Source organism: Candida tropicalis (genome assembly GCF_000006335.3).
Source record: "Candida tropicalis MYA-3404 genomic scaffold supercont3.7, whole genome shotgun sequence".
NCBI classification, from domain to species: domain Eukaryota; kingdom Fungi; phylum Ascomycota; class Pichiomycetes; order Serinales; family Debaryomycetaceae; genus Candida; species Candida tropicalis.
Genome location: NW_003020059.1, coordinates 640,421 through 663,878, shown reverse-complemented (window position 1 = coordinate 663,878; position 23,458 = coordinate 640,421). Strand labels below are relative to the sequence as shown.

At 34.3% G+C, this 23,458-nt stretch overlaps 15 protein-coding genes across 15 annotated transcripts; 8 read left to right on the top strand and 7 right to left on the bottom strand. All coding sequences in view use genetic code 12, as the record gives it.

Moving 5' to 3' along the window:
• Positions 1 to 22: 22 nt before the first annotated feature.
• On the top strand, positions 23 to 1,225 carry MSK1 (lysine--tRNA ligase; the record flags this gene model as incomplete). The annotated part of the gene is made up of 1 exon (XM_002550770.1): positions 23 to 1,225. The coding sequence occupies one exon, from the start codon at positions 23 to 25 to the stop codon at positions 1,223 to 1,225; it is 1,203 nt and encodes a 400-aa protein (XP_002550816.1).
• A 419-nt stretch (positions 1,226 to 1,644) lies between these two features.
• Positions 1,645 to 2,406, bottom strand: CTRG_05113 (flavin adenine dinucleotide transporter; the record flags this gene model as incomplete). Its single annotated transcript, XM_002550769.1, has 1 exon — positions 1,645 to 2,406. One exon carries the CDS (start codon positions 2,404 to 2,406, stop codon positions 1,645 to 1,647), a length of 762 nt encoding a protein of 253 aa, XP_002550815.1.
• Positions 2,407 to 2,665: 259 nt separating this feature from the next.
• Positions 2,666 to 2,842, bottom strand: TOM7 (Tom7p; the record flags this gene model as incomplete). The annotated part of the gene is made up of 1 exon (XM_002550768.1): positions 2,666 to 2,842. The coding sequence occupies one exon, from the start codon at positions 2,840 to 2,842 to the stop codon at positions 2,666 to 2,668; it is 177 nt and encodes a 58-aa protein (XP_002550814.1).
• Positions 2,843 to 3,522: 680 nt separating this feature from the next.
• PRX1 (thioredoxin peroxidase) lies at positions 3,523 to 4,191 on the top strand (the record flags this gene model as incomplete). Its single annotated transcript, XM_002550767.1, has 1 exon — positions 3,523 to 4,191. One exon carries the CDS (start codon positions 3,523 to 3,525, stop codon positions 4,189 to 4,191), a length of 669 nt encoding a protein of 222 aa, XP_002550813.1.
• A 737-nt stretch (positions 4,192 to 4,928) lies between these two features.
• On the bottom strand, positions 4,929 to 5,615 carry CTRG_05110 (uncharacterized protein; the record flags this gene model as incomplete). The annotated part of the gene is made up of 1 exon (XM_002550766.1): positions 4,929 to 5,615. One exon carries the CDS (start codon positions 5,613 to 5,615, stop codon positions 4,929 to 4,931), a length of 687 nt encoding a protein of 228 aa, XP_002550812.1.
• A 632-nt stretch (positions 5,616 to 6,247) lies between these two features.
• CTRG_05109 (uncharacterized protein) lies at positions 6,248 to 7,087 on the bottom strand (the record flags this gene model as incomplete). Its single annotated transcript, XM_002550765.1, has 1 exon — positions 6,248 to 7,087. The coding sequence occupies one exon, from the start codon at positions 7,085 to 7,087 to the stop codon at positions 6,248 to 6,250; it is 840 nt and encodes a 279-aa protein (XP_002550811.1).
• A 563-nt stretch (positions 7,088 to 7,650) lies between these two features.
• Positions 7,651 to 8,205, top strand: CTRG_05108 (uncharacterized protein; the record flags this gene model as incomplete). Its single annotated transcript, XM_002550764.1, has 1 exon — positions 7,651 to 8,205. The coding sequence occupies one exon, from the start codon at positions 7,651 to 7,653 to the stop codon at positions 8,203 to 8,205; it is 555 nt and encodes a 184-aa protein (XP_002550810.1).
• A 1,036-nt stretch (positions 8,206 to 9,241) lies between these two features.
• Positions 9,242 to 10,393, bottom strand: CTRG_05107 (palmitoyltransferase; the record flags this gene model as incomplete). The annotated part of the gene is made up of 1 exon (XM_002550763.1): positions 9,242 to 10,393. The coding sequence occupies one exon, from the start codon at positions 10,391 to 10,393 to the stop codon at positions 9,242 to 9,244; it is 1,152 nt and encodes a 383-aa protein (XP_002550809.1).
• A 420-nt stretch (positions 10,394 to 10,813) lies between these two features.
• PRE10 (proteasome core particle subunit alpha 7) lies at positions 10,814 to 11,593 on the top strand (the record flags this gene model as incomplete). Its single annotated transcript, XM_002550762.1, has 1 exon — positions 10,814 to 11,593. One exon carries the CDS (start codon positions 10,814 to 10,816, stop codon positions 11,591 to 11,593), a length of 780 nt encoding a protein of 259 aa, XP_002550808.1.
• Positions 11,594 to 11,806: 213 nt separating this feature from the next.
• On the top strand, positions 11,807 to 14,062 carry CTRG_05105 (uncharacterized protein; the record flags this gene model as incomplete). The annotated part of the gene is made up of 1 exon (XM_002550761.1): positions 11,807 to 14,062. The coding sequence occupies one exon, from the start codon at positions 11,807 to 11,809 to the stop codon at positions 14,060 to 14,062; it is 2,256 nt and encodes a 751-aa protein (XP_002550807.1).
• Positions 14,063 to 14,240: 178 nt separating this feature from the next.
• Positions 14,241 to 16,385, top strand: PRT1 (translation initiation factor eIF3 subunit b; the record flags this gene model as incomplete). The annotated part of the gene is made up of 1 exon (XM_002550760.1): positions 14,241 to 16,385. One exon carries the CDS (start codon positions 14,241 to 14,243, stop codon positions 16,383 to 16,385), a length of 2,145 nt encoding a protein of 714 aa, XP_002550806.1.
• A 111-nt stretch (positions 16,386 to 16,496) lies between these two features.
• On the bottom strand, positions 16,497 to 16,844 carry CTRG_05103 (uncharacterized protein; the record flags this gene model as incomplete). Its single annotated transcript, XM_002550759.1, has 1 exon — positions 16,497 to 16,844. One exon carries the CDS (start codon positions 16,842 to 16,844, stop codon positions 16,497 to 16,499), a length of 348 nt encoding a protein of 115 aa, XP_002550805.1.
• A 384-nt stretch (positions 16,845 to 17,228) lies between these two features.
• Positions 17,229 to 18,755, bottom strand: CTRG_05102 (uncharacterized protein; the record flags this gene model as incomplete). The annotated part of the gene is made up of 1 exon (XM_002550758.1): positions 17,229 to 18,755. One exon carries the CDS (start codon positions 18,753 to 18,755, stop codon positions 17,229 to 17,231), a length of 1,527 nt encoding a protein of 508 aa, XP_002550804.1.
• Positions 18,756 to 19,022: 267 nt separating this feature from the next.
• Positions 19,023 to 19,907, top strand: CTRG_05101 (uncharacterized protein; the record flags this gene model as incomplete). Its single annotated transcript, XM_002550757.1, has 1 exon — positions 19,023 to 19,907. One exon carries the CDS (start codon positions 19,023 to 19,025, stop codon positions 19,905 to 19,907), a length of 885 nt encoding a protein of 294 aa, XP_002550803.1.
• Positions 19,908 to 20,285: 378 nt separating this feature from the next.
• CHS1 (chitin synthase) lies at positions 20,286 to 23,399 on the top strand (the record flags this gene model as incomplete). Its single annotated transcript, XM_002550756.1, has 1 exon — positions 20,286 to 23,399. One exon carries the CDS (start codon positions 20,286 to 20,288, stop codon positions 23,397 to 23,399), a length of 3,114 nt encoding a protein of 1,037 aa, XP_002550802.1.
• Between the last annotated feature and the right edge of the window lie 59 nt (positions 23,400 to 23,458).

Here is a 23,458-nt window from a genome sequence, read left to right as displayed (position 1 = left end):
TCGTATTTAACTCCTTTGAACAATGTTCAGATCAAGTGTTCGATTATTTGTCCGACGATTACTGGTTAAACCCAATGATTTGACATATGAGTTTAGAAAATCCATGATTACATCATCTAAAGATGATTTCTATTATCCTTCAATTTCCAAAATTCGACAAAAGTTATCACCAAGTCAACGAATGAGAGTAAAAGAATTTCGTGAAATATTTGATTCAAAGAATGAATTTCTGGATAATGATAATAATTATCTACTTGAAGGAAGAATTTTAAGTATTAGAAAAGCAGGAAGAGCCATGTATTTTATTGATATAATTCAAGATGATGTAAATGTACAAATAATGGCTACAAATAAACTTATGGAAATGAATAAAGAAGAATTTGATAGTATTCATGGATTTTTCAAAATTGGTGATTATATTGCCGCAAGAGGTAATGTTTCACGAACTAAAACTGGTGAATTAACATTGAAATTGAATCGTCCAATAGAAATGTTAACCCCTAGTTTAAATCAAATTCCAAATAGACTTGTTGATCGAGGATTAATTAATAATAATCGCGTTCTTAATTATTTGGTAAATCCAGAATCAAAAAATCCAATTATTATCAAATCTAAAGTGATTCAAGCAATAAGAAAATTTTTAATGGATAGAGAATTTTTAGAAGTATCAACTCCAATTTTAAGTGGGAAAGGAACTGGAGCTAATGCTACACCATTTATTACTACTTTTAAATCACAACAGGTTCATCTTCGAGTAGCTCCAGAATTATGGTTGAAGAAATTTGTTATTGGTGGATTTGATAAAGTATTTGAAATTGGTAGTAATTTTAGAAATGAAGGGATAGATATGACTCATAATCCTGAATTTTCCACCTGTGAATTTTATCAAGCATATACTAGTTTAGAAGAATTGATGGATTTAACTGAAGAATTATTTAAATATGTGTTTGCCAAAGTTGGAGGTGTTGAATGTGATTCATTCCCAAAATATGATTTCTTACCTACATTGGAGAAACGTACTGGATTGGCCATACCAGAATTAACACTCGAGGCGTTGTTGGGATATTATAAGAAATTAGAACTAGAAGTACCACCACAGCCAAACCCAGTGAAATTGTTGAACAACTTGTCGGAGATTTATTTAGAGTCACTATGTGAGGAACATCCTAAGAATACTCCTGTTTTTATATACAATCAACCAGAAGTGATGTCACCGTTTGGCTAAATCTACTATTGATGAACGTGGGAATAGAATATCCTTAAGATTTGAATTGTTTATTAATGGTAAAGAAATGGCTAATGCATATGAAGAAGAAAACAATCCAGTACAACAAATGGCCAAATTTAAATTGCAACAAAAGATGAAACAAGAGTATAATGATCAAGAAATGTTAATTCCTGATGATAACTATGTCAACACGATGAATTGGGGGTTACCACCTACTGGTGGATGGGGATGTGGTATAGATCGATTGGCAATGTTACTTGCTGAAGTAGATAGAATAGAGGATGTATTACCATTTGGTAATTTGCAATCAGTATTGAAGAACTAACATACACTTGTGAGCTGTTAAAGAAGAATCAGATTAATTATTTGAAAGATGTCGAGATTAAAAGGTGTGACTACATCTTTGGGTTTATGTATTAACTCAATGCACGTTTTACTTTTTCATAGACTACAAATGTAATACACGTAGCGGGAACAACTCGTATTATGTTTGCACTTAAACCACGATAAAATGAAGTTAGTCGTCTGTCTGAGTACAATTCACGAACAACTTTTGATATTGTCGATTTTTTATGTGAATTTTGTAGTCTAGCACGTACGACTTGAGTAGGATACATTATCAAAGTACTTATTATCTTAGATGTAGCAGATGCATAAAGTGTTGTTAAATCATCATGAATATTAAAATGTTGTTTAATATTATCATAAATTGTGATTTGTAAACTTGCTTGAAAAACTTGAAATAAACTAGGTATAGTACCTTTCCAAAAACTCAGTATACCTTCTTTATTCAACATTTGTTTAATTCCATCAATCATAGATTTATATTCATTTGAACCAAGGATTCTTGTTTTAAGTACCCATATAGGATTAGTAATTATCGATGTAGATAATCCAGCCATTACAGAAGCACTAAAATAATTAATTGATGGATTATGAACATCAATAATTTTTTTAAATTCTCCATAAAGAGAGAAATATAATCCCCAAGCAGATATATTACCAATAAGATTTGGCATTATTCCACGATAATAAGATCCATGAAGGGAACGTATTGTTGATACAAGTGATGAATTTTCAGATAATTGTAGTCGAATTTTAATAACATCTAATGGATGAGTAACTATGGTGGTACAGAACCCTGCAGAAAGTCCTGCAATGAGATCATCTACGGGCATTGAATAAATGACTAAACTTCAACTGAATGAATGGAATAATGTGGGATTATTGTTGATGATGATCACAAGAAGTGAAAAAAAAAGAGTAGTAGTAGTAGTAGTATAAGAAAAACGAGTGAAAAATTTCCAGTCCATTTCCTTCTCGTCCAATGATATCTACAATGGTATCAATTACAATATGAAACTGTATAATAATAATAATAGTATATATATTTACACGTAAAGGAAAGGGGACAGTAGTGGGGAGGGGATTCAACTATTAAGCAGATGGGAATGGTGATAACAAGTTCAACAATGATGGTTTACTTGGGGTAGCTGACCAGCCGAGGTATAACACAAATGGAATAAAGCCATAATGAGCAATAGTTTTTGAGTAATCTAAAAGTTTAACAACTCTTTCTTTGGATTCTTCTGAGAGGGTAAGTTGTAATGGCATTGTAATGAAATAATGGATATGTGATTAAATAAGGCAAAGAAGTAATGTTGTTGAAAGAGGGAGGAGAGTTTAATGAAGAAGAAAAAAAAATTTTTTCATGATTTTGTATGGATCTTGGTAAGTGCACGACTTAACCAGTAAAAAAGTATGTTCTGCTAAAGCAATTTAAACCTCTTGATTACCCCCAAACTATGGAGAGAAATGATGTAGGATAGGGGTTGTTGAAAGAGGGAAATTTGACATTACTGATGTGTGTAAAACACAATAGAATTGGTAGTTATTTAATCAATTCTACAAGTGTTTCATTAACATATACTCATTTTTTACTGCCCTCGTATTCTTCCCTTGCATTATTTATTGAACATTCTTGCATAACACTAAACGTTATTACACACCTATGATATTGAATTACCTATTCTTTCAACAAGGTGTGTTGTTGTGTGTGGATGATATTCTTGTGTACAAGTTTAGTTAATTAATTTCTGGGTTTTGGGTTTCCCATGCCACGTGATCACATGCCATATGTTTGAAATAGTGATTGGTTATGAGGAGGAGTGACGCCACAGTTTTTTCCTCCTTCCGACTCGGTGCCATAAATATTGAGCAATTCGCACTTTTTAATATTAATAATATTCTTTCACTCTTTCACTAGACACTCATAGTTACATATTCATACAATAATGCCAACTTTAAGATTAGGTTCCACTGCTCCAGATTTCCAAGCTCAAACTACTAATGGTCCTATTAGTTTCCATGAATACATTGGTGATAACTGGGCAATCTTGTTTTCTCATCCAAGTGCAGAGACACCTATTTGTCTGACTGAATTACCTGCTTTTGCCAAGTTGGAACCAGAATTCACCAAGAGAGGTGTGACCTTAGTTGGTTTATCTGTTGATCCAGTCGAAGCCAATTCCAAATGGATTGATGATATGGAAGATATTAGTGGTACCAGAGTTAAATTCCCAATCATTTCTGATTTTGACAGAAAAGTTTCCGTTTTGTATGACATGCTTGACCATCAAGATGTTACTAATGTTGACAACAAAGGTTTACCATTGACTGTTAGATCAGTTTTTATTATTGACCCAAAGAAAACTATTAGATTAATTTTAACTTACCCAGCTTCTACCGGTAGAAACACTGCTGAAGTTTTGAGAGTTGTTGATTCTTTACAAACTGGTGATAAACACAGAATTGCTACTCCAATCAATTGGGTTCCAGGTGATGATGTTGTTGTTCCAGTATCTATTCCAGATGATGAAGCTAAAACTTTATTCCCAAAGTTCAGAGCTATCAAACCATACTTGAGATTAACTCCATTGGATGTCAAGGATGAATCCAAATAAGGAAGAACCTTTACATTTGTTGTATCCTACTCACCCCGTCCCACTCCTAGTGAGATCCTCTTGAGGAGAATCTCCTCCAGTATGTATAGTCTTTATTCCGTTTAATGCATATTGTTGTTTTTCGTTTTAGTATAATACTGTATGTGTGATTATTTCGTAATGCCATTATTAGTCGTGCCAAACATATCAGTATACTGGAAATAACCCACGTATGGACGATACACGTTTATAATGTAGTGTCAGATATTTAGCATTGTAATTAAATATTTTCTGAAGCGTAATAGATTATGTAATAAATTATATGAATTTGCACCCAATTTTAAATTAAAGTGCAATGCAAAAATAGTGCTCGTTATAAAGCACTAGAAAACTCTGTCATAACTGGTTTTACACTAGGTAAATTACACACAATCCATAACTGTAATAATCGTAATATTCAATGGTTATTCTATTTTGTAGACAAGTTTTGGATATCAATATGTAACAACACTTCTGGATGTTTTCCAGAAACACATAATCAATGGTATATTGGACCTGTTACTTGATCAAAAATGCCACTTTATCATTATTCAACATTCTGTAATATTGAGAACGGCAAAACTCACAAATTCACAATCAGTAACTTCATACTGTTATAGAACTAATATATATTTGTTTATAATATGTAACTAATATATCAATTTTTACTTAAAACTTTCACTCCTTAAGTAAGCCTTGACTACTATGACCATGTGGTTTTACTCTAAAGAACCATTGTCTACTTCATAATTTCCTTTGAAAATATCCTGGCATGATGCTGTCATAGCATTAGGAGTAGTTCCAATTAATAAAGTTCCATAAGGAATGCCACCATGAGACATCGTGATGCAATAAACATTTTCCACCAAATCACCTCTCAATTTTTGTAATACTGCATGTATTGCCTCCGAAATAGTCTTTTGATCAGGTATAGATTCACATTTTTTATCACTTGTCCAATATCTATACCATAATCCTCCCATTTGTCCATGTATTTCTTCACAGTTACCTTCTCTAATACGAACCCAAATTTTAGATGCCAAATGACTCATGTCAATAGCAAGTTGCCAATTAGAAGTAAGGCATTTACCAACAGTTTCTGTAACCCACAGAACGAATTCTTGTATATTTTGTCTCGGAACTATATTTAATTCCTGGGGAAAATCAGAAATATTATCCTTAACATAGTCTCCTTTAAGTGATCCATCTGCCTCAGATTCTTCATAAGCATCTAATTCAAACATTATAATAGTACCAGATTCAAAGCTTCCTTCGTCGTCCTTTAATATTGTTACATTGTTTGAAGGATTAGATATATCTTCCGTATGATTCCCTACCAGTGTGGATAATGCCCATTTGGAAAAGAAAAGAAATAAAACTAACAATGATCTTATAACGAACAACATATTTATTTATCAAGAAGTAAAAGTTAAAGTCGATACAACTATATTTAAAAGGCAAACTCTTGACTGGTCTGAAATATCAAAAACAAAAAAAATCAATTGTATGTCTTCGAAATAGGTTCTTTTGCATAAAGGGGAAAAAATGCTCATATTTATAATTATTCGGAGATTGGCCACTACTGTCTAAATATGAAAGTTGTTCAAAAAATGTCATCACTGTCTTAGCGTATTGCATTGAAGATTTATTTCAAAACTAATTAACGATGCACGAGCTACATAAAATCACAAAACACGACCATACATGCATGCACTCAGTCAACAATAATCAAAAATGAGCCCACGAAATTAGACATCTTGAAAATAAACGAATACAGAGCTAGCTAATCATATTCAAGGACTGAAATTATTACATGATTACCAGTAGTCCCATTGTGCATCTGGCTAAAATCAAGATTTTTAGTAAGTGGCCATGGTGATTCAATTATCTAGAGCATCCATCTCTATCGATACCCACTAGCAGATCTAGGTTAATTGGAACAGTTGTATAGGTTATTCAATTTAACTCCGGACGTCTTAGGTCTCGGTCTTGCTCTATTCAAAAGCTCTATTACGCTCCTATTGATAAATTTTATCTATTATTTCTGACAATCACTAATAATAGCGGATATAACTGCCAACAAGGTATTGAAAAACTCATTATCGTTATGGTTGACAATTGTTTTGTTGTGGAATTCCCTTATCATAGCACAAAAGTAGAAAACCCTGTCAGAAGTCAAGCCAGATGATTTCTCTTCGAGCATTCTTAAAAATGACTCTAAAAATTCATGATGGATTTCATTAGACACTTTAGACATTTGAGTTAATCTCAAAAGAGAGATGTAGCAGTTTTTAAAAACCACATTAACATAATATGGGGGAGTTTTCTCTACTAAAAAAGGAAATAATTCATCAAAAGCATTTGTTTGTATTGGTGGATCAATTGTAAAAGTATCCATATTGCTATTCTTGTTTAATAACTCTTCATTGATATCTTTGATTATTTTGACTTTGACTAATAAAGAATCAATAGTTTTACCTGTTTCAGTAGTTATTTGATCGATTTTTTCTCTATATTTAGCCGATGTATCTCTTAGAAGTAAAGTCAATTTCTCATATTTCCCTTGTAACTGTTCTAATTTCTTGTTCAACTCGTCTTTCTCTTCCATTAAGCTTTCTTTCTCTGCCTTTAAACTTTCAATCAATTTTATTGAGCCTTGGGAAATAGAATTAGATTTTAATTGGCATAAATTATTATTCAATATTGATTGATTGTTGCACTCAATTTGCAACAGTGTATTATCAGAACTAGAACAAATGGGAATTTCTTGAACCGTGGTGAGATTTCTGGAATTTAAGGAATCACATCCACCCATATTTGCTCTTCTCTCCAAATTGATCGTTTGTTCTGATGTTTTCAAATTCTTTTCTGGATGCATGATGATTGTTGACTAAGGGATTCTTGAATTGTTAATGGAGTGTTGCAAAAATAAAGATCGAAATATAGTGCGAACATCTCATTTGATTGGGGGAAATCTAATTCAAATTCTGAGTCAGCAACATGTGCCCACCATCACGTGTCATACAAATCTTGTTGATTACTATTGTCAACACAAGAGATGTGTTAATAGCCAACACTTAGGTTCCATTACTAGAACGGCAATAGCATATTTTTTATAAAAGTCTTGTATGCTTTCACTGGGATCCTTTAGAGATTATATATTATTAACTGTACAGACCATATAAGGTCAAAAGGAGTTGATATCACGTGAGAGTAACCTTTTTGTTTTACGAGAATATTTTAGGTGTAGACAATGGAAATAAAAAAAAAAGCAATTTCAAAAAATTCTGCTTGCAGTGAAAATTAATTTAACCAGTACACATTAAGAGAGAGAGAGAAAAATAACCCAGATGAAATAATTTTTCTCTTCTTCTCGTTTTCTCTTTTCTCTCTCTTCTTTTTTTTTGGTTGTTTCATCGTTTTATACTTCACCAGGTGACAATGAATAAATTACCTTCACCACCACCAACTTATAAGAGAAGAAATGGCCAGGAAGAGAATATAGATCTAGGAGAACGAAATATTAAGAACATTACAAAGGAAAACCAGATTACCTCCGAGGCAGAATGGCCGCAGTTTGTTCATCCAGAAGGAGGAATTATCAAGATAACACCATGGGGAACTTTAAGACAGTATATTGACCCAGTGACACAGGAGACGATTACCAAGTTTGAAGATTGTAATCTTGAAGATTATTCGTTTAAGCTGGAGAATATTGAGAAAATATATCAAACGCCCGATACACCCCAGTCAATATACCAGAAGAATGGTGGGCGTGCGTTAAGGTTGAGTCCTGGTGATGATGCTGAAGGGTATGTAATTGAAGGATATAGAGAGCTTGGACAACAAGTAGAGATTGTACAGGGAGAAGAAAACCGTCAGGGCGACCGCCAGGAATATTTCCAACCGGAACATGAAAATTACTTTGGAATGAATGATGCTGGACATGTAGAAGAATTTGATTTTAATCATGAAGAAGATGAAGAAATGCTGTAAGAATTATGGAGGAATTGTATAGTTAGAGAGAAAATGTAAGAATATAGAGTATTTGGTTTCTACACTCTGTAACTAATGTTTATTTCCTAAATGGAGGAAGGATTTAGGTGAAAGAGAATGAGATGGAGGGAATGGACGCAACGCGTAGGACGTGAACCGCAGAGTCTTTTAAAAAAAATTCCTCGTCGTCGTCGACCCGGAGAATTTTGTGCGTTTTGCAATTATGTACTCTGTTGCAAGTAAAAAAATAAAAGCATATTAAAACCTTGTGCGCCACGAATAAGCGCGCGCTCAATGGAAGAAAAATGATTACCATACGCGTAGAGTGTGGTCTAATGGTTCATTACCAAATCTCATTCCTAGACTACATTTCTAACATGATTTTTCAACAATGCTCATCTCTATATCATTTTTCTCAAAATCTGTACATCAACTAAATCAACTACCAGAGAGGTAGACACGATCGACTCGTCTCATATTCGTAGCATTAGGCGTGAATACAGCCAGGACAATTTCTACAGCAACGTCAACTAACCAATGTACTCCTATAAAACCTAATGGAGCTTCTTCTGTAAGGTTATTTTCTCCCAATCATCGAATGATAGATGAACAGCATCACTGATGATTATATTGTGATTAGAGTCAACCGTTATAGTCTCATCGTTACTATCTTGGAAAGGGAAACAAACGGAAGATATGTTCGTTTTATCAATGTAATACCACTGACAGACGTACACACAACGTTGTCATCTGGTAACATGGTAGTCTATGGCTGTGAAAACAAACGTTCTTAGAAAATTCTTTATTATAGTCGGTCTTTCTCCCTTTGGTTTCTCTCATTTGCTGAAAGTGAAGTTCTTACGACGATGTTATCTAGAACCAATCATGAATCCTATATTATACTTCTATAATCTGTTCAGCTATATAACATTGTCAACAATCCAAATACACCACATCAGGTTAATAATATCACCTACTTGTGCATTCGATGGTAAAATTTGGGTATCCACTTCTAGTGAACAAAACTTTTATGACATCACTCATCATCACTTGCATCTACCCCATAATCAACTAATCGTTCACCCAAATCATTGACAAAATTCTCTCGTTTATCATTCACACGTGGATCTAAGCGTTTTCTCAATTCACTGTAGTTCTTAATCTTGCGAAGCTCTTCGTCAGTATGTTCACGACCAACGGTTATCTCCTGTTGTCTAACACCATCAGGTGGCCATGGTAAATTCAACTGATCATCTTCTTGATACTCTATGGATAATTCTGGACTGTACCCATTAGTGCGTGGGCCAGCAAATGGTATCAACCAAACATATGGATACCCCAAAGCATTTGTTAGATTTTTCCAAATACCCAAATCATACGGAAACACCAAATCATCTATAGTAAAATTTTTAGGGACAGCCGAGTTTTCGTCTTCCTCTTCTTGTTGTTCTTCTTCTCCATACCTTTTAGTCCAAGTAGTGAGTTTAGGAAACTGTTTGTGATGGAATTTTTCGTAATTTGCTCTAATCAGTAGCCACAACCGTTCACTATACCATTGAGTTTCTATTCTTTCCCATTCCCAGATTTCAATCTGTGTCATACCTTTACAAATATTGATCAAACAACGGATAAATAAAACAGAAATACTGGCAAAAACAAAAAAATCCAATGGAGTAAGAAATATAACTGCTGTTAATTCCCATTTGTCAAATAAATAACTTGGCATATTGGAATCCTCGTAATACTGCATGATACGCTTGCATAGTTGTATAAACAAATAGCCTGTACCCCAAATGACCCAACCAAGAAACCTCATGAAATGAGGCAAGTTGCCATGTCCAACACAATTTAACGTCCATGGACAATGATGATCCATCTCTAAAACACATTGGTTACATGTTCGACAATGATGAGCTCGAGGAGGTTTATAGTTGTTACATTTCTTGCAAAACCTACTCCACTCTTCTTTTGTCTTTGGAGTATACTTTAATGGGGGTTTTCCGGGATTAGTAAATATGGCAAATGCATAAGATACCCAAATCATGGTGGCATAAAATTCATATATCCATTGTTCCCGAACAGATAAATGATGCTGAAGAATAAAATAATGCGATCCATAAGCAAGTGTTGCTATGATAATACAAGGGATAACAACCCCTAGGATTGGCCATGGTAGTTGAACAGTCATTGTCTATCACATTCACAATGAAAAAAACTGAAGTTTACTTGGTATAGATTTTGATGGGCCAAGTTTCAGGTCGCACGCGTACGGACATTGATTCGACTCAGCTCATTCAAGGCTTAAATGCGGTTCATTGGATACCAATATTAGTTTATATTATCAGCTTTTTCCACGCCTTTTGAATGGATACGTGCATGTTAAAAACACTACAATCATCGTACTAGGAATAGTAACTACTATTCTGTTTTTTATTCCTCAACTCTTACAGGGTTGTTCATAAAATCAATACCCAAGTTTAAATGCGTGCACTGGTTTAATTTTTTCTTCTTTCTTAGTTTTCAACGAAAGCGAGAAAACGAAAGAAAAAAAAAATCGCCACTTCTTTTCTTTGTCTACTAATTACAGCACACTTTCTTCATCATCAACATGACTTCAATTGGTACGGGTTACGATTTATCAAACAGTGTTTTCTCCCCAGATGGGAGAAACTTTCAAGTAGAATATGCTATGAAAGCAGTGGAGAATGGTGGTACATCAATTGGTATAAAATGTAAAGATGGTGTAGTATTGGCAGTTGAAAAAATCATTCAGTCGAAATTACTTGTTCCAGGCAAAAATAAACGAATCCAAACTGTGGATAGACATGTGGGTGTGGTATATTCTGGTTTATTACCAGATGGTCGTCATTTTGTCAATAGATGTCGTGACGAAGCACAATCATACAAATCCATTTTCAAAACTCCTATCCCAGTACCAAACTTGATGGATAGAATGGGAATATATGTTCAAAATTACACCTGTTACAACTCAGTAAGACCTTTTGGAGTCGTTTCAATCGTTGCTGGGGTCGACGATAACGGTCCTCATTTATACATGATAGAACCAAGTGGTACCTGTTGGGGTTACAGTGGGGCTGCCACCGGTAAAGGTAGACAAAGTGCAAAATCTGAATTGGAAAAGTTAAACTACGAGGAATTGACCTGTGCTGAAGCCATAAAACATGCTGCAAGAATCATCCATTTGGCACATGAAGACAATAAGGACAAAGAGTATGAATTGGAAATATCCTGGGTTAGTAAAGAACACACTGGAGGTAGACATCAATTTATTCCAGATGACGTTTTAGAAGATGCAAAAAAACATGCAGAAGAAGAAGATGATGATGAAGACGAAGAAGAAGAGGAAGATCAAGAAATGGCAAGCTAGGTAAGTATAGTAACATAGTAGATTTATATATATATATACACACACAATTCACATTTACAACCCGCGAAAAAAAAAATGGCAACCAGACACGCCCAAACAAAACTAAAAAAAAAAAAAAAAAAAAAAAATACTCCTAAAACGTAAACAAAAACTGAAACAACTTTCAATCATTTCTACTACATATTCCATACTCCCATTGTTCTTACTAGCTATATGTCTAATTCTGAGATTTTTGATTCTACAATTTATGAGTCAAACGATTCCATGGGCTTGACATCTCCTGAAGAAGTCATACCTACCGACCAAGTAATTACTTTTAAACGGGCACAGGATTTATCAATGAATTGTAGTCAAGACCAACATCACAACCACACACCCCTCCACGATTCCCTAACATCAACATCAAGAGACCAATCAAGTCCATTTATATCACATCCGGGGTCTCCAGTTGATGGAATAATTCCACGTTTTTCTTCCTCACCTTCAGAAACAGTCAGAGGTTCGTATACCACTGAACAACCCTTAGACGACGTGTTGAATCTTCAAACAGGAATATCCCAACTATGTTTACAAAAAGATGGTCATACAGAAAATCCCACATCCATCGATGGAAGTGAGGAAGAAGTCCTGACAATTAATAGTTTATCACCTAGAAAATCGAAAGCCACCAGAAACCCGTCGGTGTGGAGACACATGAGACCTTCATCCATTTATAGCTCTCAGCCAAAGTCTTTATTTCATGACGATCCAAATTTGGAACATGGTGAGTCAGTTAATATCAAAAGTACTAACACAACCTCCCGAGAAGAATATCTCAATAAAGAAATTATTGAACTCAAAATTAAATACGTCAAGTTGAGAGAATTTCTCATGGATTTGCTAGATAGTACTGGAAATAACCCATCAAAGATCAGAGAGTATTTAAATTGCAATGAAGGTAAACTTAAATCAGAGTTAGAGATGAAACTTGAAGAATTACAACTCCAGTATGATGAAGCAATGAAATTGAATAGCGATTTGCATTCAAATTTGAGTACATTTGAGTCAAAATTAAAGGAAAAGGAGATTCTGATTGAACAACTACATTCCTATATCGACTCTGTGAATGTAACTATTGACGATTTCATTAAAACATTGATGGATGAAGGAGCCATCGGTACACCATTAGATCATTCTTATATATTTCCCACCTTGGAAGAGAAACTAGAGGCATTGAAATCACAGATATTAACTCGCATAGATGGTGAAAATAACAACAACATACAGATAGTCCCACCAACTCCTTCTTCGTTACTCAGCAGTAATCAGCATTCCAATCATAGCCATCCACAACAAATACAAGAATCCATGGATACAATACATCAATTGCTCATGAGAATCAACAACTTAGAACTGTATCATCAAAATGAGAGGGAACACCTCAAATCCGAGTTATCAATTCATCGTGCAGAGGCCAGTAGAATCAAGAAAACTTTTGAAATAATGACTTCAAAGTTTAATGAACTAAAGAATGTCATTGACAAAAAGGAATCGCATCTCAGCCAACAAAGTGGCCAAATTGGAGAATATAAGCAAGTGATTTCAGGCTTGCAAAATGAAATACAGCTTTTGAAGCAATCTCCTTCTAGTAGACCTCCATTAGATGCATCACCGTCAGAAACTTCAAATCGAATTTCCGATCTAAGCTCGAAATTACAGCACAAGAGTATAGCATTAAGGCAACAGCTTGATGTGTCCGAGAATTTAAAGATTCAGTTAGAGAATTCTTTACAAAAGGAACGCAGCTTACGAACAGACCGTATTAGATTGTCGTCAACAACAGAGCAGTTAAAGAAGGAAAACGACGAATTGAAATCCAAGATGGACGAAGCTACCAATAATTTAGACTCCATCAAGAAGAAGATATCCACCTTGGAGTTTCAGTACAAAGAGCTATTGTTATTTGATACAAATGAATTCAAAAAGTTGATTCAGTCATATGATAAAATCGCCGATGATAGATCATTGATGGATTCCAAGACGAAATACGAGAAATTGTGTGGCATAATCAATGATATGAAATCAGTGGACTATAATAATCAACAATCACATTTGGAGTACAAAAACATCCATAATTCAATATTTGAATTTTTTGTAAGGGCAACAGATATTCTTATCAACGACCATGTTAGCTTACTATTGAAGGAGAACGACAATCAAGAAATCAAGAAATTGAAAGCACAAGTTGAAAAATTGAGAGAAGAAAACGAATCATTACAAGATGAACTCTCAAAGCATGAGTTTGGTCTAGAAGAGGATAGTCTATCACCAATATCAAAACTAAGAACAAGTGTATTGACCAAAAAATGGAAAGCTGAAAGAGAAAGAAGAATATTAGAAGACCTGGAAGCAAAGAAACGGTTCCATGAAATGGAAATGGAAATCCAGAAATTAAAGGAATTAAATAGTAACCGTACTATAGAAGATTAATGTAATAAAGAAAAATAAAATAGAATATATATTGTCGTGCACATGTTTCAAAACCAAGTGAAAAATTTTCTTCGTTCTTTCTCTTACGCATACAGTCGGGTTTTTTTTTTTTACTAGAAGAATCATCAAAATATTGAACTCTTTAAACTCTTTTTCAAAACAATTCCCATTCTGTATAATGTCCATTAACGAAGAAGACTACCTTCAACTTGAAAAGGAAATCAAGTTAGATGACATTGATTTTTCTGATTTAGAAGAAAAATATGAAGTTGATATTGGTTTAGATAATTATGTTATTGTTGATGGTGCCCCAGTTGCTCCAGAAGCTAAAGTTCCTGTTTTAACCAAAGTTTTAAGAAAATTATTTTCTCAAGCAGGTGAAATTGTTGAAGGAGATGATGGTATTTACATGCCTTTAGAAGGTGGAAAATCAAAAGGGTACCTTTTCATTCAATTCAAAACTCCAGAAATGGCTGATATTGCTATCAAGAAATTGCATGGTAAAAAATTGGATCAAAACCATAGATTGTTAGTTAACAAGTTATCTGATATGGAAAAATTTGGTGTTGAAGGTGCTGTTTCTGAAGAATTTGTTGAACCAGAAATTGAACCATTCCAATCTCATGGATACTTGAAATCTTGGTTACAAGATGAACAAGGAAGAGATCAAGCTGTTTTACATTTTGGTGAAAGTGTTGGTGTTTACTGGAATAAAAAGGCCAGTGAACCAGAACCAGTTATTGAACCAAGAAAAGGTTTCACATCCAAATATGCCAAGTTCTCTCCAAAAGGTACTTATTTGTTTTCCATCCATCCTCAAGGTGTTCAATCTTGGGGTGGTGATGAATTTAAGAGTATGAAGAGATTTTTCCATCAACAAGTCAGATTGATTGATTTTTCTCCAAATGAAAAGTATATGGTTACTTTGTCACCAGTACCAATTGCTTTGCCAGATTCTACAACTGAACGTGCCCAATTCCCATTCGGTCCTGAAAGTGAAGGTCATAAATTGGTTATTTGGGATATGCTCACTGGTGAACCAGTTAGAACTTTTGCATTGCCACCACACTTGGAAGGTCAAAAAGAAATGCCTTGGCCATTAGTTAAATGGTCCTTTGATGATAAATACTGTGCTCGTCAAGGTCCAGATGCCTTGGCTATCTATGAAACTCCTTCATTCCAATTATTGGAAAAGAAATTGGTTAAAATTGATGGTATTCAAGATTTCGAATGGGCTCCAGCTGGTGTTCCTCTTCACAATAGTAAAGCAACTGGTGGTGAACACGTGTTGAGTTATTGGACTCCTGAAAGTACTAACCAAACCGCAAGAGTTGCCTTGATGCAAATTCCATCCAGACAAATTTTACGTACCGTCAACTTGTTCCAAGTTAGTGATTGTAAGATGCACTGGCAATCTAATGGTAAATTGTTGTGTGTTAAAGTTGATAGACATACTAAATCTGGTAAGACTGTTTTCTCTAATTTGGAATTCTTCAAGACTTCTGAAAGAGATATTCCTGTTGAAAAATTGGAATTGAAGGATGTTGTTGTCAATTTTGCTTGGGAACCAAATTCAGAAAGATTCATCACCATCAGTAGACTCGATGATGGTAATCCTAACCCAGCCATTCCTAAGAATACCATTTCATTCTACGCTCAAGAAGTTACCAAAGGTAAGAATGCATCATCCAAGTATAAAGCATACACAAAGATTGAAAACAAGCATTCCAACACCATCTTCTGGTCTCCAAAGGGAAGATATGTTGTTGTTGCCACCATCTCAAGAAGTTCTGGTGAACTTGAATTTTACGATGTTTCATTCGATGATGAAAACAACAAGAAATCTAATCCAGCTAATGTTAAATTGTTGAAGACAGAAAAATTTGCTGGTATGACCAATATTTCTTGGGATCCATCTGGTAGATTTGTTGCTGCATGGTCATCATCATGGTTACATGCCATTGACAATGGTTATAGACTTTATGAATTCACTGGTAATATGTTGAGAGATGATTCAATTGATCAATTCAAAGATTTTGTCTGGAGACCAAGACCTGAATCATTATTGACCAACAGTGACAAGAAGAAGGTAAGATCTAACTTGCGTGAATACAGTGCCCAATTCGAAGAAGCCGATGCCATGGAAGCTGATGCTGCTGTCAGAGAAGCCATTTTGGCTCGTAGAAAAGCCTTGGAAGAATGGAGAGCTTACAGAGCTAAACACGTTGCTAAACAAGGTGTTAAATCCAATGATGTTCAAGCCGAAATAATTGAAGAAATTAAAGAAGAAATTATTGAAGAAAAAGAAGAAATTGTTGAATAAATAAATAAATAAATAAATAAATAATTAGTTAATTTTATTAGATAGTTCTATTTACAATACATTTCTATTTAACGTTTGATTATTTGTTTGTTTGTTTGTTTGAGTTTTTCCTTATACACCTTTAGTACGCAATTGTAATCCATGCCATTGTTTAATTTCATCTTTGAGAATCTCATTAACCAAACGATGTTGTTTAATCATTGGTAATCCTTTAAATTTTGAACTCTCAACAATGATTGCAAACATACTTCCACAACCTCCAGATACATCTTTTACTTGTAAATTCACTGGATCAAATTCATTTTTAAGTATATTGTATACTTTCTGTTCATAATCATCCATTATTGTATCAACTTGTTCTTCTTGAGTGGAATATAAACGAATTTTTTGTCTTATTGGAAATCTTCCCATTGGAACTTGTCTTAAAACATTAGATCTAATATAATTTCTTATTAACATGATTATTATTGGTATCTAGTTCTTTCTAATTAAAAATAGAAAATATGTAAGCGGGATTCTGCAACAAATGATTTGTTGAACTCTTCTTCTTTTAGTTTAATTTTCTCTCTTTTATGAATTTTATGAATTTTATGAATTTTATGAATAATTTTTTTTTCTTTCTTCTTTTCTCGTTTTTTGTCTTTGTCTTTGGTGCACAGTATGGGTTAAGTTTAGTTTATTTTTTTGTGTCCCTCTGATAATGCAAAGAGTCAATAGTTCAATATCTACTATACAAAGATATACGTTGAGGTTGATGAAACAGTACTCTTTGAATTACTCTTCTTCTTGTTACCAGAACAGATATCAGGATATTTCTCAACACAAGAATCCTACTTATTGTAACTACATAATTGAATTCATCCAAGATATAGTGTTTATAAATAATTCATTGGTTTCACCATTACTATTGTTCCCAAAAATCTGAATGTCATCGTCATTATCAAGAACAAATACTTTGTAAAATGCTCCTAATAATAAATCATCGATATCAATTGATAATGTCTTATGTATCCCTTGTGACAGTTGTAAATTATGCTGGTATTGATGCTCTTGAATCGCAGTCAATTCTTGAAAATAAGCTTGTAATGGATGGAATATTGAAATAATATAGAACCTAATCACCTTGTTAAAATATTTCCATGAAATTATTATCAATAGCCATTGTTTCTTGGGCATCGCTTTTGCCAAATCTGTAGTTTGTTCTGTTTTGGAAAGTCCCAACTGTTGGATAAGCTTCGACTGATCATGTTGAACAATATCATTGTGCAATGCAGTCATGCATTTGACAAATAGTGTCATCAAATCTTGTGATATTTCCCGAAGTTTGTAGTAATCAAAATCTTCCGTCTTCTGCTCACTACCATATGCAAAAAATCTAGTAGTCGATGTATTCATTCGTGATAATTTTGTACTACTTTTACTGGTCTTCAGACGAAAACCCTTGATTGATGGTGAAAGCTGACTAGTGGCTGATACCCCTGTTTGATCTTGTACAGGGAAAGCAATCGAAGGTGAAGCAGAAGGTATACAAAAACTATCCTTTACAAAATTCGCCAACTCTTCAACTGCATATTCGGAAACCGGTCTAGTGAATCCTTTTCTGGTAGTTTTCTGTTGCGAAGGTACAAATAATGGCTTCAAATAATGATACAAATTTGTGTATATTCGAACATTCCTTGAATCTTTGTTGCCACTCGTTGATCCGCCAATGCCACTTGAAATTGGTCTTTCATCACCCTCGCTTCCATATATTCCCAACCCAACTTCAATTTGATGATACTTGTTTAACTTATTTTGAATGTACAGATCTGCTGGAACCAACATCTTCTTGTGAATATCCAAAAACGAACTGTTGTTACTCGAATGATGAGGATGGGATCCAACTTCTTCCCCATTATCTTCAATTGAAAAGTTTGGATTCGTAAAATTGTAGATTTTAGCTAATTCCACATCTTGTATAACTGAATTTGAACTATTGGACGATAGACAAAGTGTAGTTTTCTTCGAATCATCTGAATTCTTTTGTAGTGTTTCCTGAATTTGTGGCTGATGATGATGGTGGTGATGGTGATGTGATCTATGGAAAAGATTATGAAAGGTGCTTGAAACTGGAGAATTCATTGAATTTTTCCTTGATCTGGTCGTTGTCACACTATCACTAGCACTACTTGACAAGCTTTGGGTATCCAATTGTAATTCCGGTTTCTTTTTGGAGAATAATTTCGTCAAGGATGTCTTGGTAGTTGATGCTGAAACATTTGAGGAAAATGATGTATTGGTTGTCACTTTCTTTAAAGTATTGAAATCAACATTGGATATTCTTGTTGAACTTGAATCATTTGAATGTTTGTAAAAGTTGTTATCCCCCATTACGCTTTATCTTGTTTGACGTGATTACCCTTCAATTTCAAATCAGGGATAGGTTATTTTTTGTTTTTTGTTTTTTTTTCTTCGTTTACCTATCAAACCCTCAAACCGTATACTTATCCGATTTGTCACGTGCTTTTTTTTTCATATTTTCACATTTTGTCTGTCTGAGAATTATCATCAAATTTCTCATTTGTAACCTCCCTCCACCTCCACCTCCCGCCTTTTTAACTATCAAACCATATTGGTTCTAGTCAACTATCATCAGTCATGAAGAACCGTGAAAAGGCCCAAGAGTATATGGCTGAAGGCGATTATGCCAAGGCAATTAACTTCTATTCTTTGGCTATACAAAACGATTCCTCCAATTCAAAACTATATTCATCAAGAGCAAAAGCGTACTATTTAAACCTGAAACAACAGCACAATGATGAATCATCTGAGATCCCACAAGCTCAATGGAAGAAAATATTGGAAGACTGTAATTTAGCATTGAGCCATGATAAGATGAACTATGATGCCATGTTTTATTCTGGATTATCGCTTGTCTATGGATTCAAAAAATTTGACAAAGGTATGCGTTTAATAAATGAAAGTTATGAAAAGTCATTGACCAAATCGAAAAGTTACAAGCATTATACCTTACCCCAGTTAATTTATAATGAATTATTGAAAGTCAAAACCTACAAAAAGAAATTGGAGTTGGAAGAATATTTGGCCACGTCAGATCCATTTTTCAACAAGTTGGTGCATTTGTTGCAGGAAAATTATGAAAGGGAAACCAGTGAGTTATTCAGCAAAGACATAAAGAAAAATGTTCTAGATTATGGCTTGACAAAATTGGCAGTTCAATACAATAAAGAGATTAGAGAATTAATTGAAATGTTTGAGTTACGGTATAATCAACAACATGAATCCAAAGACATATCCGCCGAACCACCTGAATTTTTATGTGATCCAATCTCCTTTCATTTATTTCATGATCCTGTGATAACACCATCAGGGCATAGTTACGAGAGGGCCTGGTTGTTCCAACATTTAACCAACCACGAATATGATCCATTGACGCGCCAAAAACTAACCAAAGAACAATGCTACCCCAATTCAACTCTTAAAGCGTGTGTAGAATATTATATCAATAAAGAAGGAAGTTAGAAGTATCACAGTGCTGACACTAGACACGGGCCATATTTATAGTATTCGCTTGATGATGAGGAAGAGAGGAACGTTGATGATAATGCACGTAATAAATTTATTGGTCTAATTTGTTTGTTTTTTTCTATTGTTTGTTGTTCCGCATTTGGTAGCAGAGACTTCCGAATTGGGATGTAATGTAAATAATAATAAAGCCTGCGAAAGTGCATCGATAATTTCTTTACTTCAAATGTACAAATCCAATTGAAAGTTTCAGCTTTTTGTTAAACTAAAAAAAAATCTACTTCTTTCCTTCATTCAATTTCATATTTTTTTTTTCTTTTTGATATTACTTCTAGTTATTTTGAATTCAAAGGTTAAGTAAAGTCAATCAATTCAATGAAGAACCCATTCGAAAACCTCAGTGACGACGAGGCTGATGATCCATTCTTTCAATCATCCAACAAAACTCCAAGTTTACCATTTGCTGCCTATACGAGTGATAGAAGTTCACCACGTAAGAACTATACTCCATTAAATTTTGATTCTGATGACGAAGATGGCAATGCTAGTGAATTTGTAGGGTTTCCTGCCTCCACTACTTCATTTAATCATCAACAACAACAACAAACATCCCCAAGACAGTCTCCAAACATTTTCTCCAAGAGTAAAGCATTTGGGTCAAGCAGTAGAAACATTTATGATAACACACCAGATTTACAATATGGGAAAACAGGTGGTCGTGAAATAACACCTCGTGCTCAGTTTACCAGCAGAGAATCTCCTAAAAGACAAAAGATGACAGAAGTCATCATGTCTGATGACGATGATACAAATGAAGGTGATGATCCGTTTGAAAATAGAGGTTCTCCGCGTCGTTCATTTAAAACAAGTGCTACTATAAGTGAAAGGTTCCTTCCACCACCAAAACCAATTTTTAGTCCAGAAACTTTCGCCGAAGCTAATTCTAGACACAGTGACGAGGGCACCATTAATGATGATTATGACTATAAGTCATATGAGAAAGGACATGAATACGAAACCAAATCATTACATTCTGAAGTGACTGCTTACAGTGGGGCCTCTTATGTATCAGATGAGGACACTAATGGCGATGACCAAGGAACTGACACATACTTTGGGGCATCCATTGACGGAAATATCATGCATAATATTGAAAACGGATATGTTCCTAATAGAGAAAAGACAATAACTAAGAGAAAAGTTAGATTGGTTGGTGGTAAAGAAGGTAATTTAGTGTTGGAAAACCCAGTACCATCTGAATTGAAAAAAGTGTTAACTAGAACAGAATCACCATTTGGTGAGTTTACCAATATGTCATACACTGCTTGTACTTCCGACCCAGACAACTTCTCTAGTGAAGGATTTACATTGCGTGCTGCAAAATATGGTAGAGAAACTGAAATTGTCATTTGTATCACCATGTATAATGAAGATGAGGTTGCTTTTGCCAGAACAATGCACGGTGTGATGAAGAATATTGCCCACTTGTGTTCCAGAAACAAATCAAAAATTTGGGGTAAAGAAAGTTGGAAGAAGATTCAAGTCATTATTGTTGCCGATGGTAGAAATAAGGTAAACCAAAATGTATTAGAGTTATTAACAGCAACCGGGTGCTACCAAGATAACTTAGCTAGACCTTACGTTAACAATAAAAAGGTTCATGCCCATTTATTTGAGTACACTACACAAATTTCAATTGATGAAAATTTAAAGTTTAAAGGTGATGAAAAGAATTTAGCACCTGTTCAAGTATTGTTTTGTTTAAAGGAATCAAACCAAAAGAAGATCAATTCTCATAGATGGTTGTTAAATGCCTTTTGTCCAGTATTGGATCCTAATGTCATTGTATTATTGGATGTGGGTACCAAACCAGACAACCACGCGATTTATAATCTTTGGAAAGCTTTTGATAGAGACTCGAACGTTGCAGGTGCCGCTGGTGAAATCAAAGCCATGAAAGGTAGAGGTTGGATTAATTTGACTAATCCATTAGTAGCTTCACAAAATTTTGAGTACAAGTTATCAAATATTCTTGATAAACCTTTGGAGTCATTATTTGGATATATTTCTGTCTTGCCAGGTGCTTTATCAGCATATCGTTACATTGCATTAAAGAATCATGAAGATGGAACAGGACCTTTGGCGGCCTATTTCAAAGGTGAAGATTTGTTGTGTGCCCATGATCAAGACAAAGAAAACACCAAAGCTAATTTCTTTGAAGCAAATATGTACTTGGCCGAAGATAGAATTTTATGTTGGGAACTTGTGTCTAAACGAAACGAAAACTGGGTATTGAAATTTGTCAAGTCTGCCACTGGTGAGACAGATGTTCCTGAATCAATTGCCGAATTCTTATCTCAAAGAAGAAGATGGATAAATGGTGCTTTCTTTGCTGCTTTGTATTCGTTGTATCACTTTAAGAAAATTTGGACCACAGATCATTCTTACTTGAGAAAGTTTTGGTTGCATGTTGAATTCCTTTATCAGTTGATATCATTGGTGTTTTCATTCTTCTCACTTAGTAATTTCTATTTGACTTTTTATTTCTTAACTGGGTCATTGGTTAATTATACAAGTCTTGGACACAATGGTGGTTTTTGGATTTTTACCTTGTTCAATTATCTTTGTATATGTATTTTGACCTCGTTGTTTATTGTCTCCATTGGTAATAGACCACATGCTTCAAAGAATATTTTCAAGACATTGATCATCTTGTTGACTGTTTGTTCATTGTACGCCTTGATTGTTGGTCTTGTGTTTGTGATTCAAACAATTTCTGAATTTGGTCAGAGTGGTACTTCGACATATGTTCTTGTCAGTATTGTTATTTCTTTATTATCTACATATGGGTTGTACACATTGATGTCAATTCTTTATTTGGACCCATGGCATATGGTCACCTGTTCCATCCAATACTTTTTGATGATTCCTTCTTACACTTGTACTTTGCAAATTTTTGCATTCTGTAACACACATGATGTTTCATGGGGTACCAAAGGTGATAACAATCCACAAGAAGATATCAAAAACCAATATATTATTGAGAAGAACGCAAGTGGTGAGTTCGAAGCTGTTATAGTCGACACCAATATCGATGAAGACTATTTGGAAACATTATACAATATCCGTTCCAAGAGATCCAACAAGAAACTCACTTTTGGTAGATCTTCTGAACCAAAAGCACCATTGGATGGTGATGATTACGCCAAAGATGTTAGAACAAGAGTTGTGTTATTCTGGTTAGTTTCCAACTTGGTTTTCATCATGACCATGGTTCAAGTCTATCAACCTGGTGACACTGCAAGTAATATTTACCTTGGTTTTATTTTATGGTCTGTGGCAATTTTAGCCCTTTTCAGAGCCGTTGGTTCACTTGGTTACTTGATCCAAAACTACGCTAGATTCTTTGTTGAATCAAAAAATAAATGGATGAATAAAAGATCTGGATACTCTGTTCCAAGTCATAATCCATTGAATGAAACCATTTAGAACGTATATTTAGATACTATATATTAATTTAATACCCCCAATCAATAATTTTAGTCACG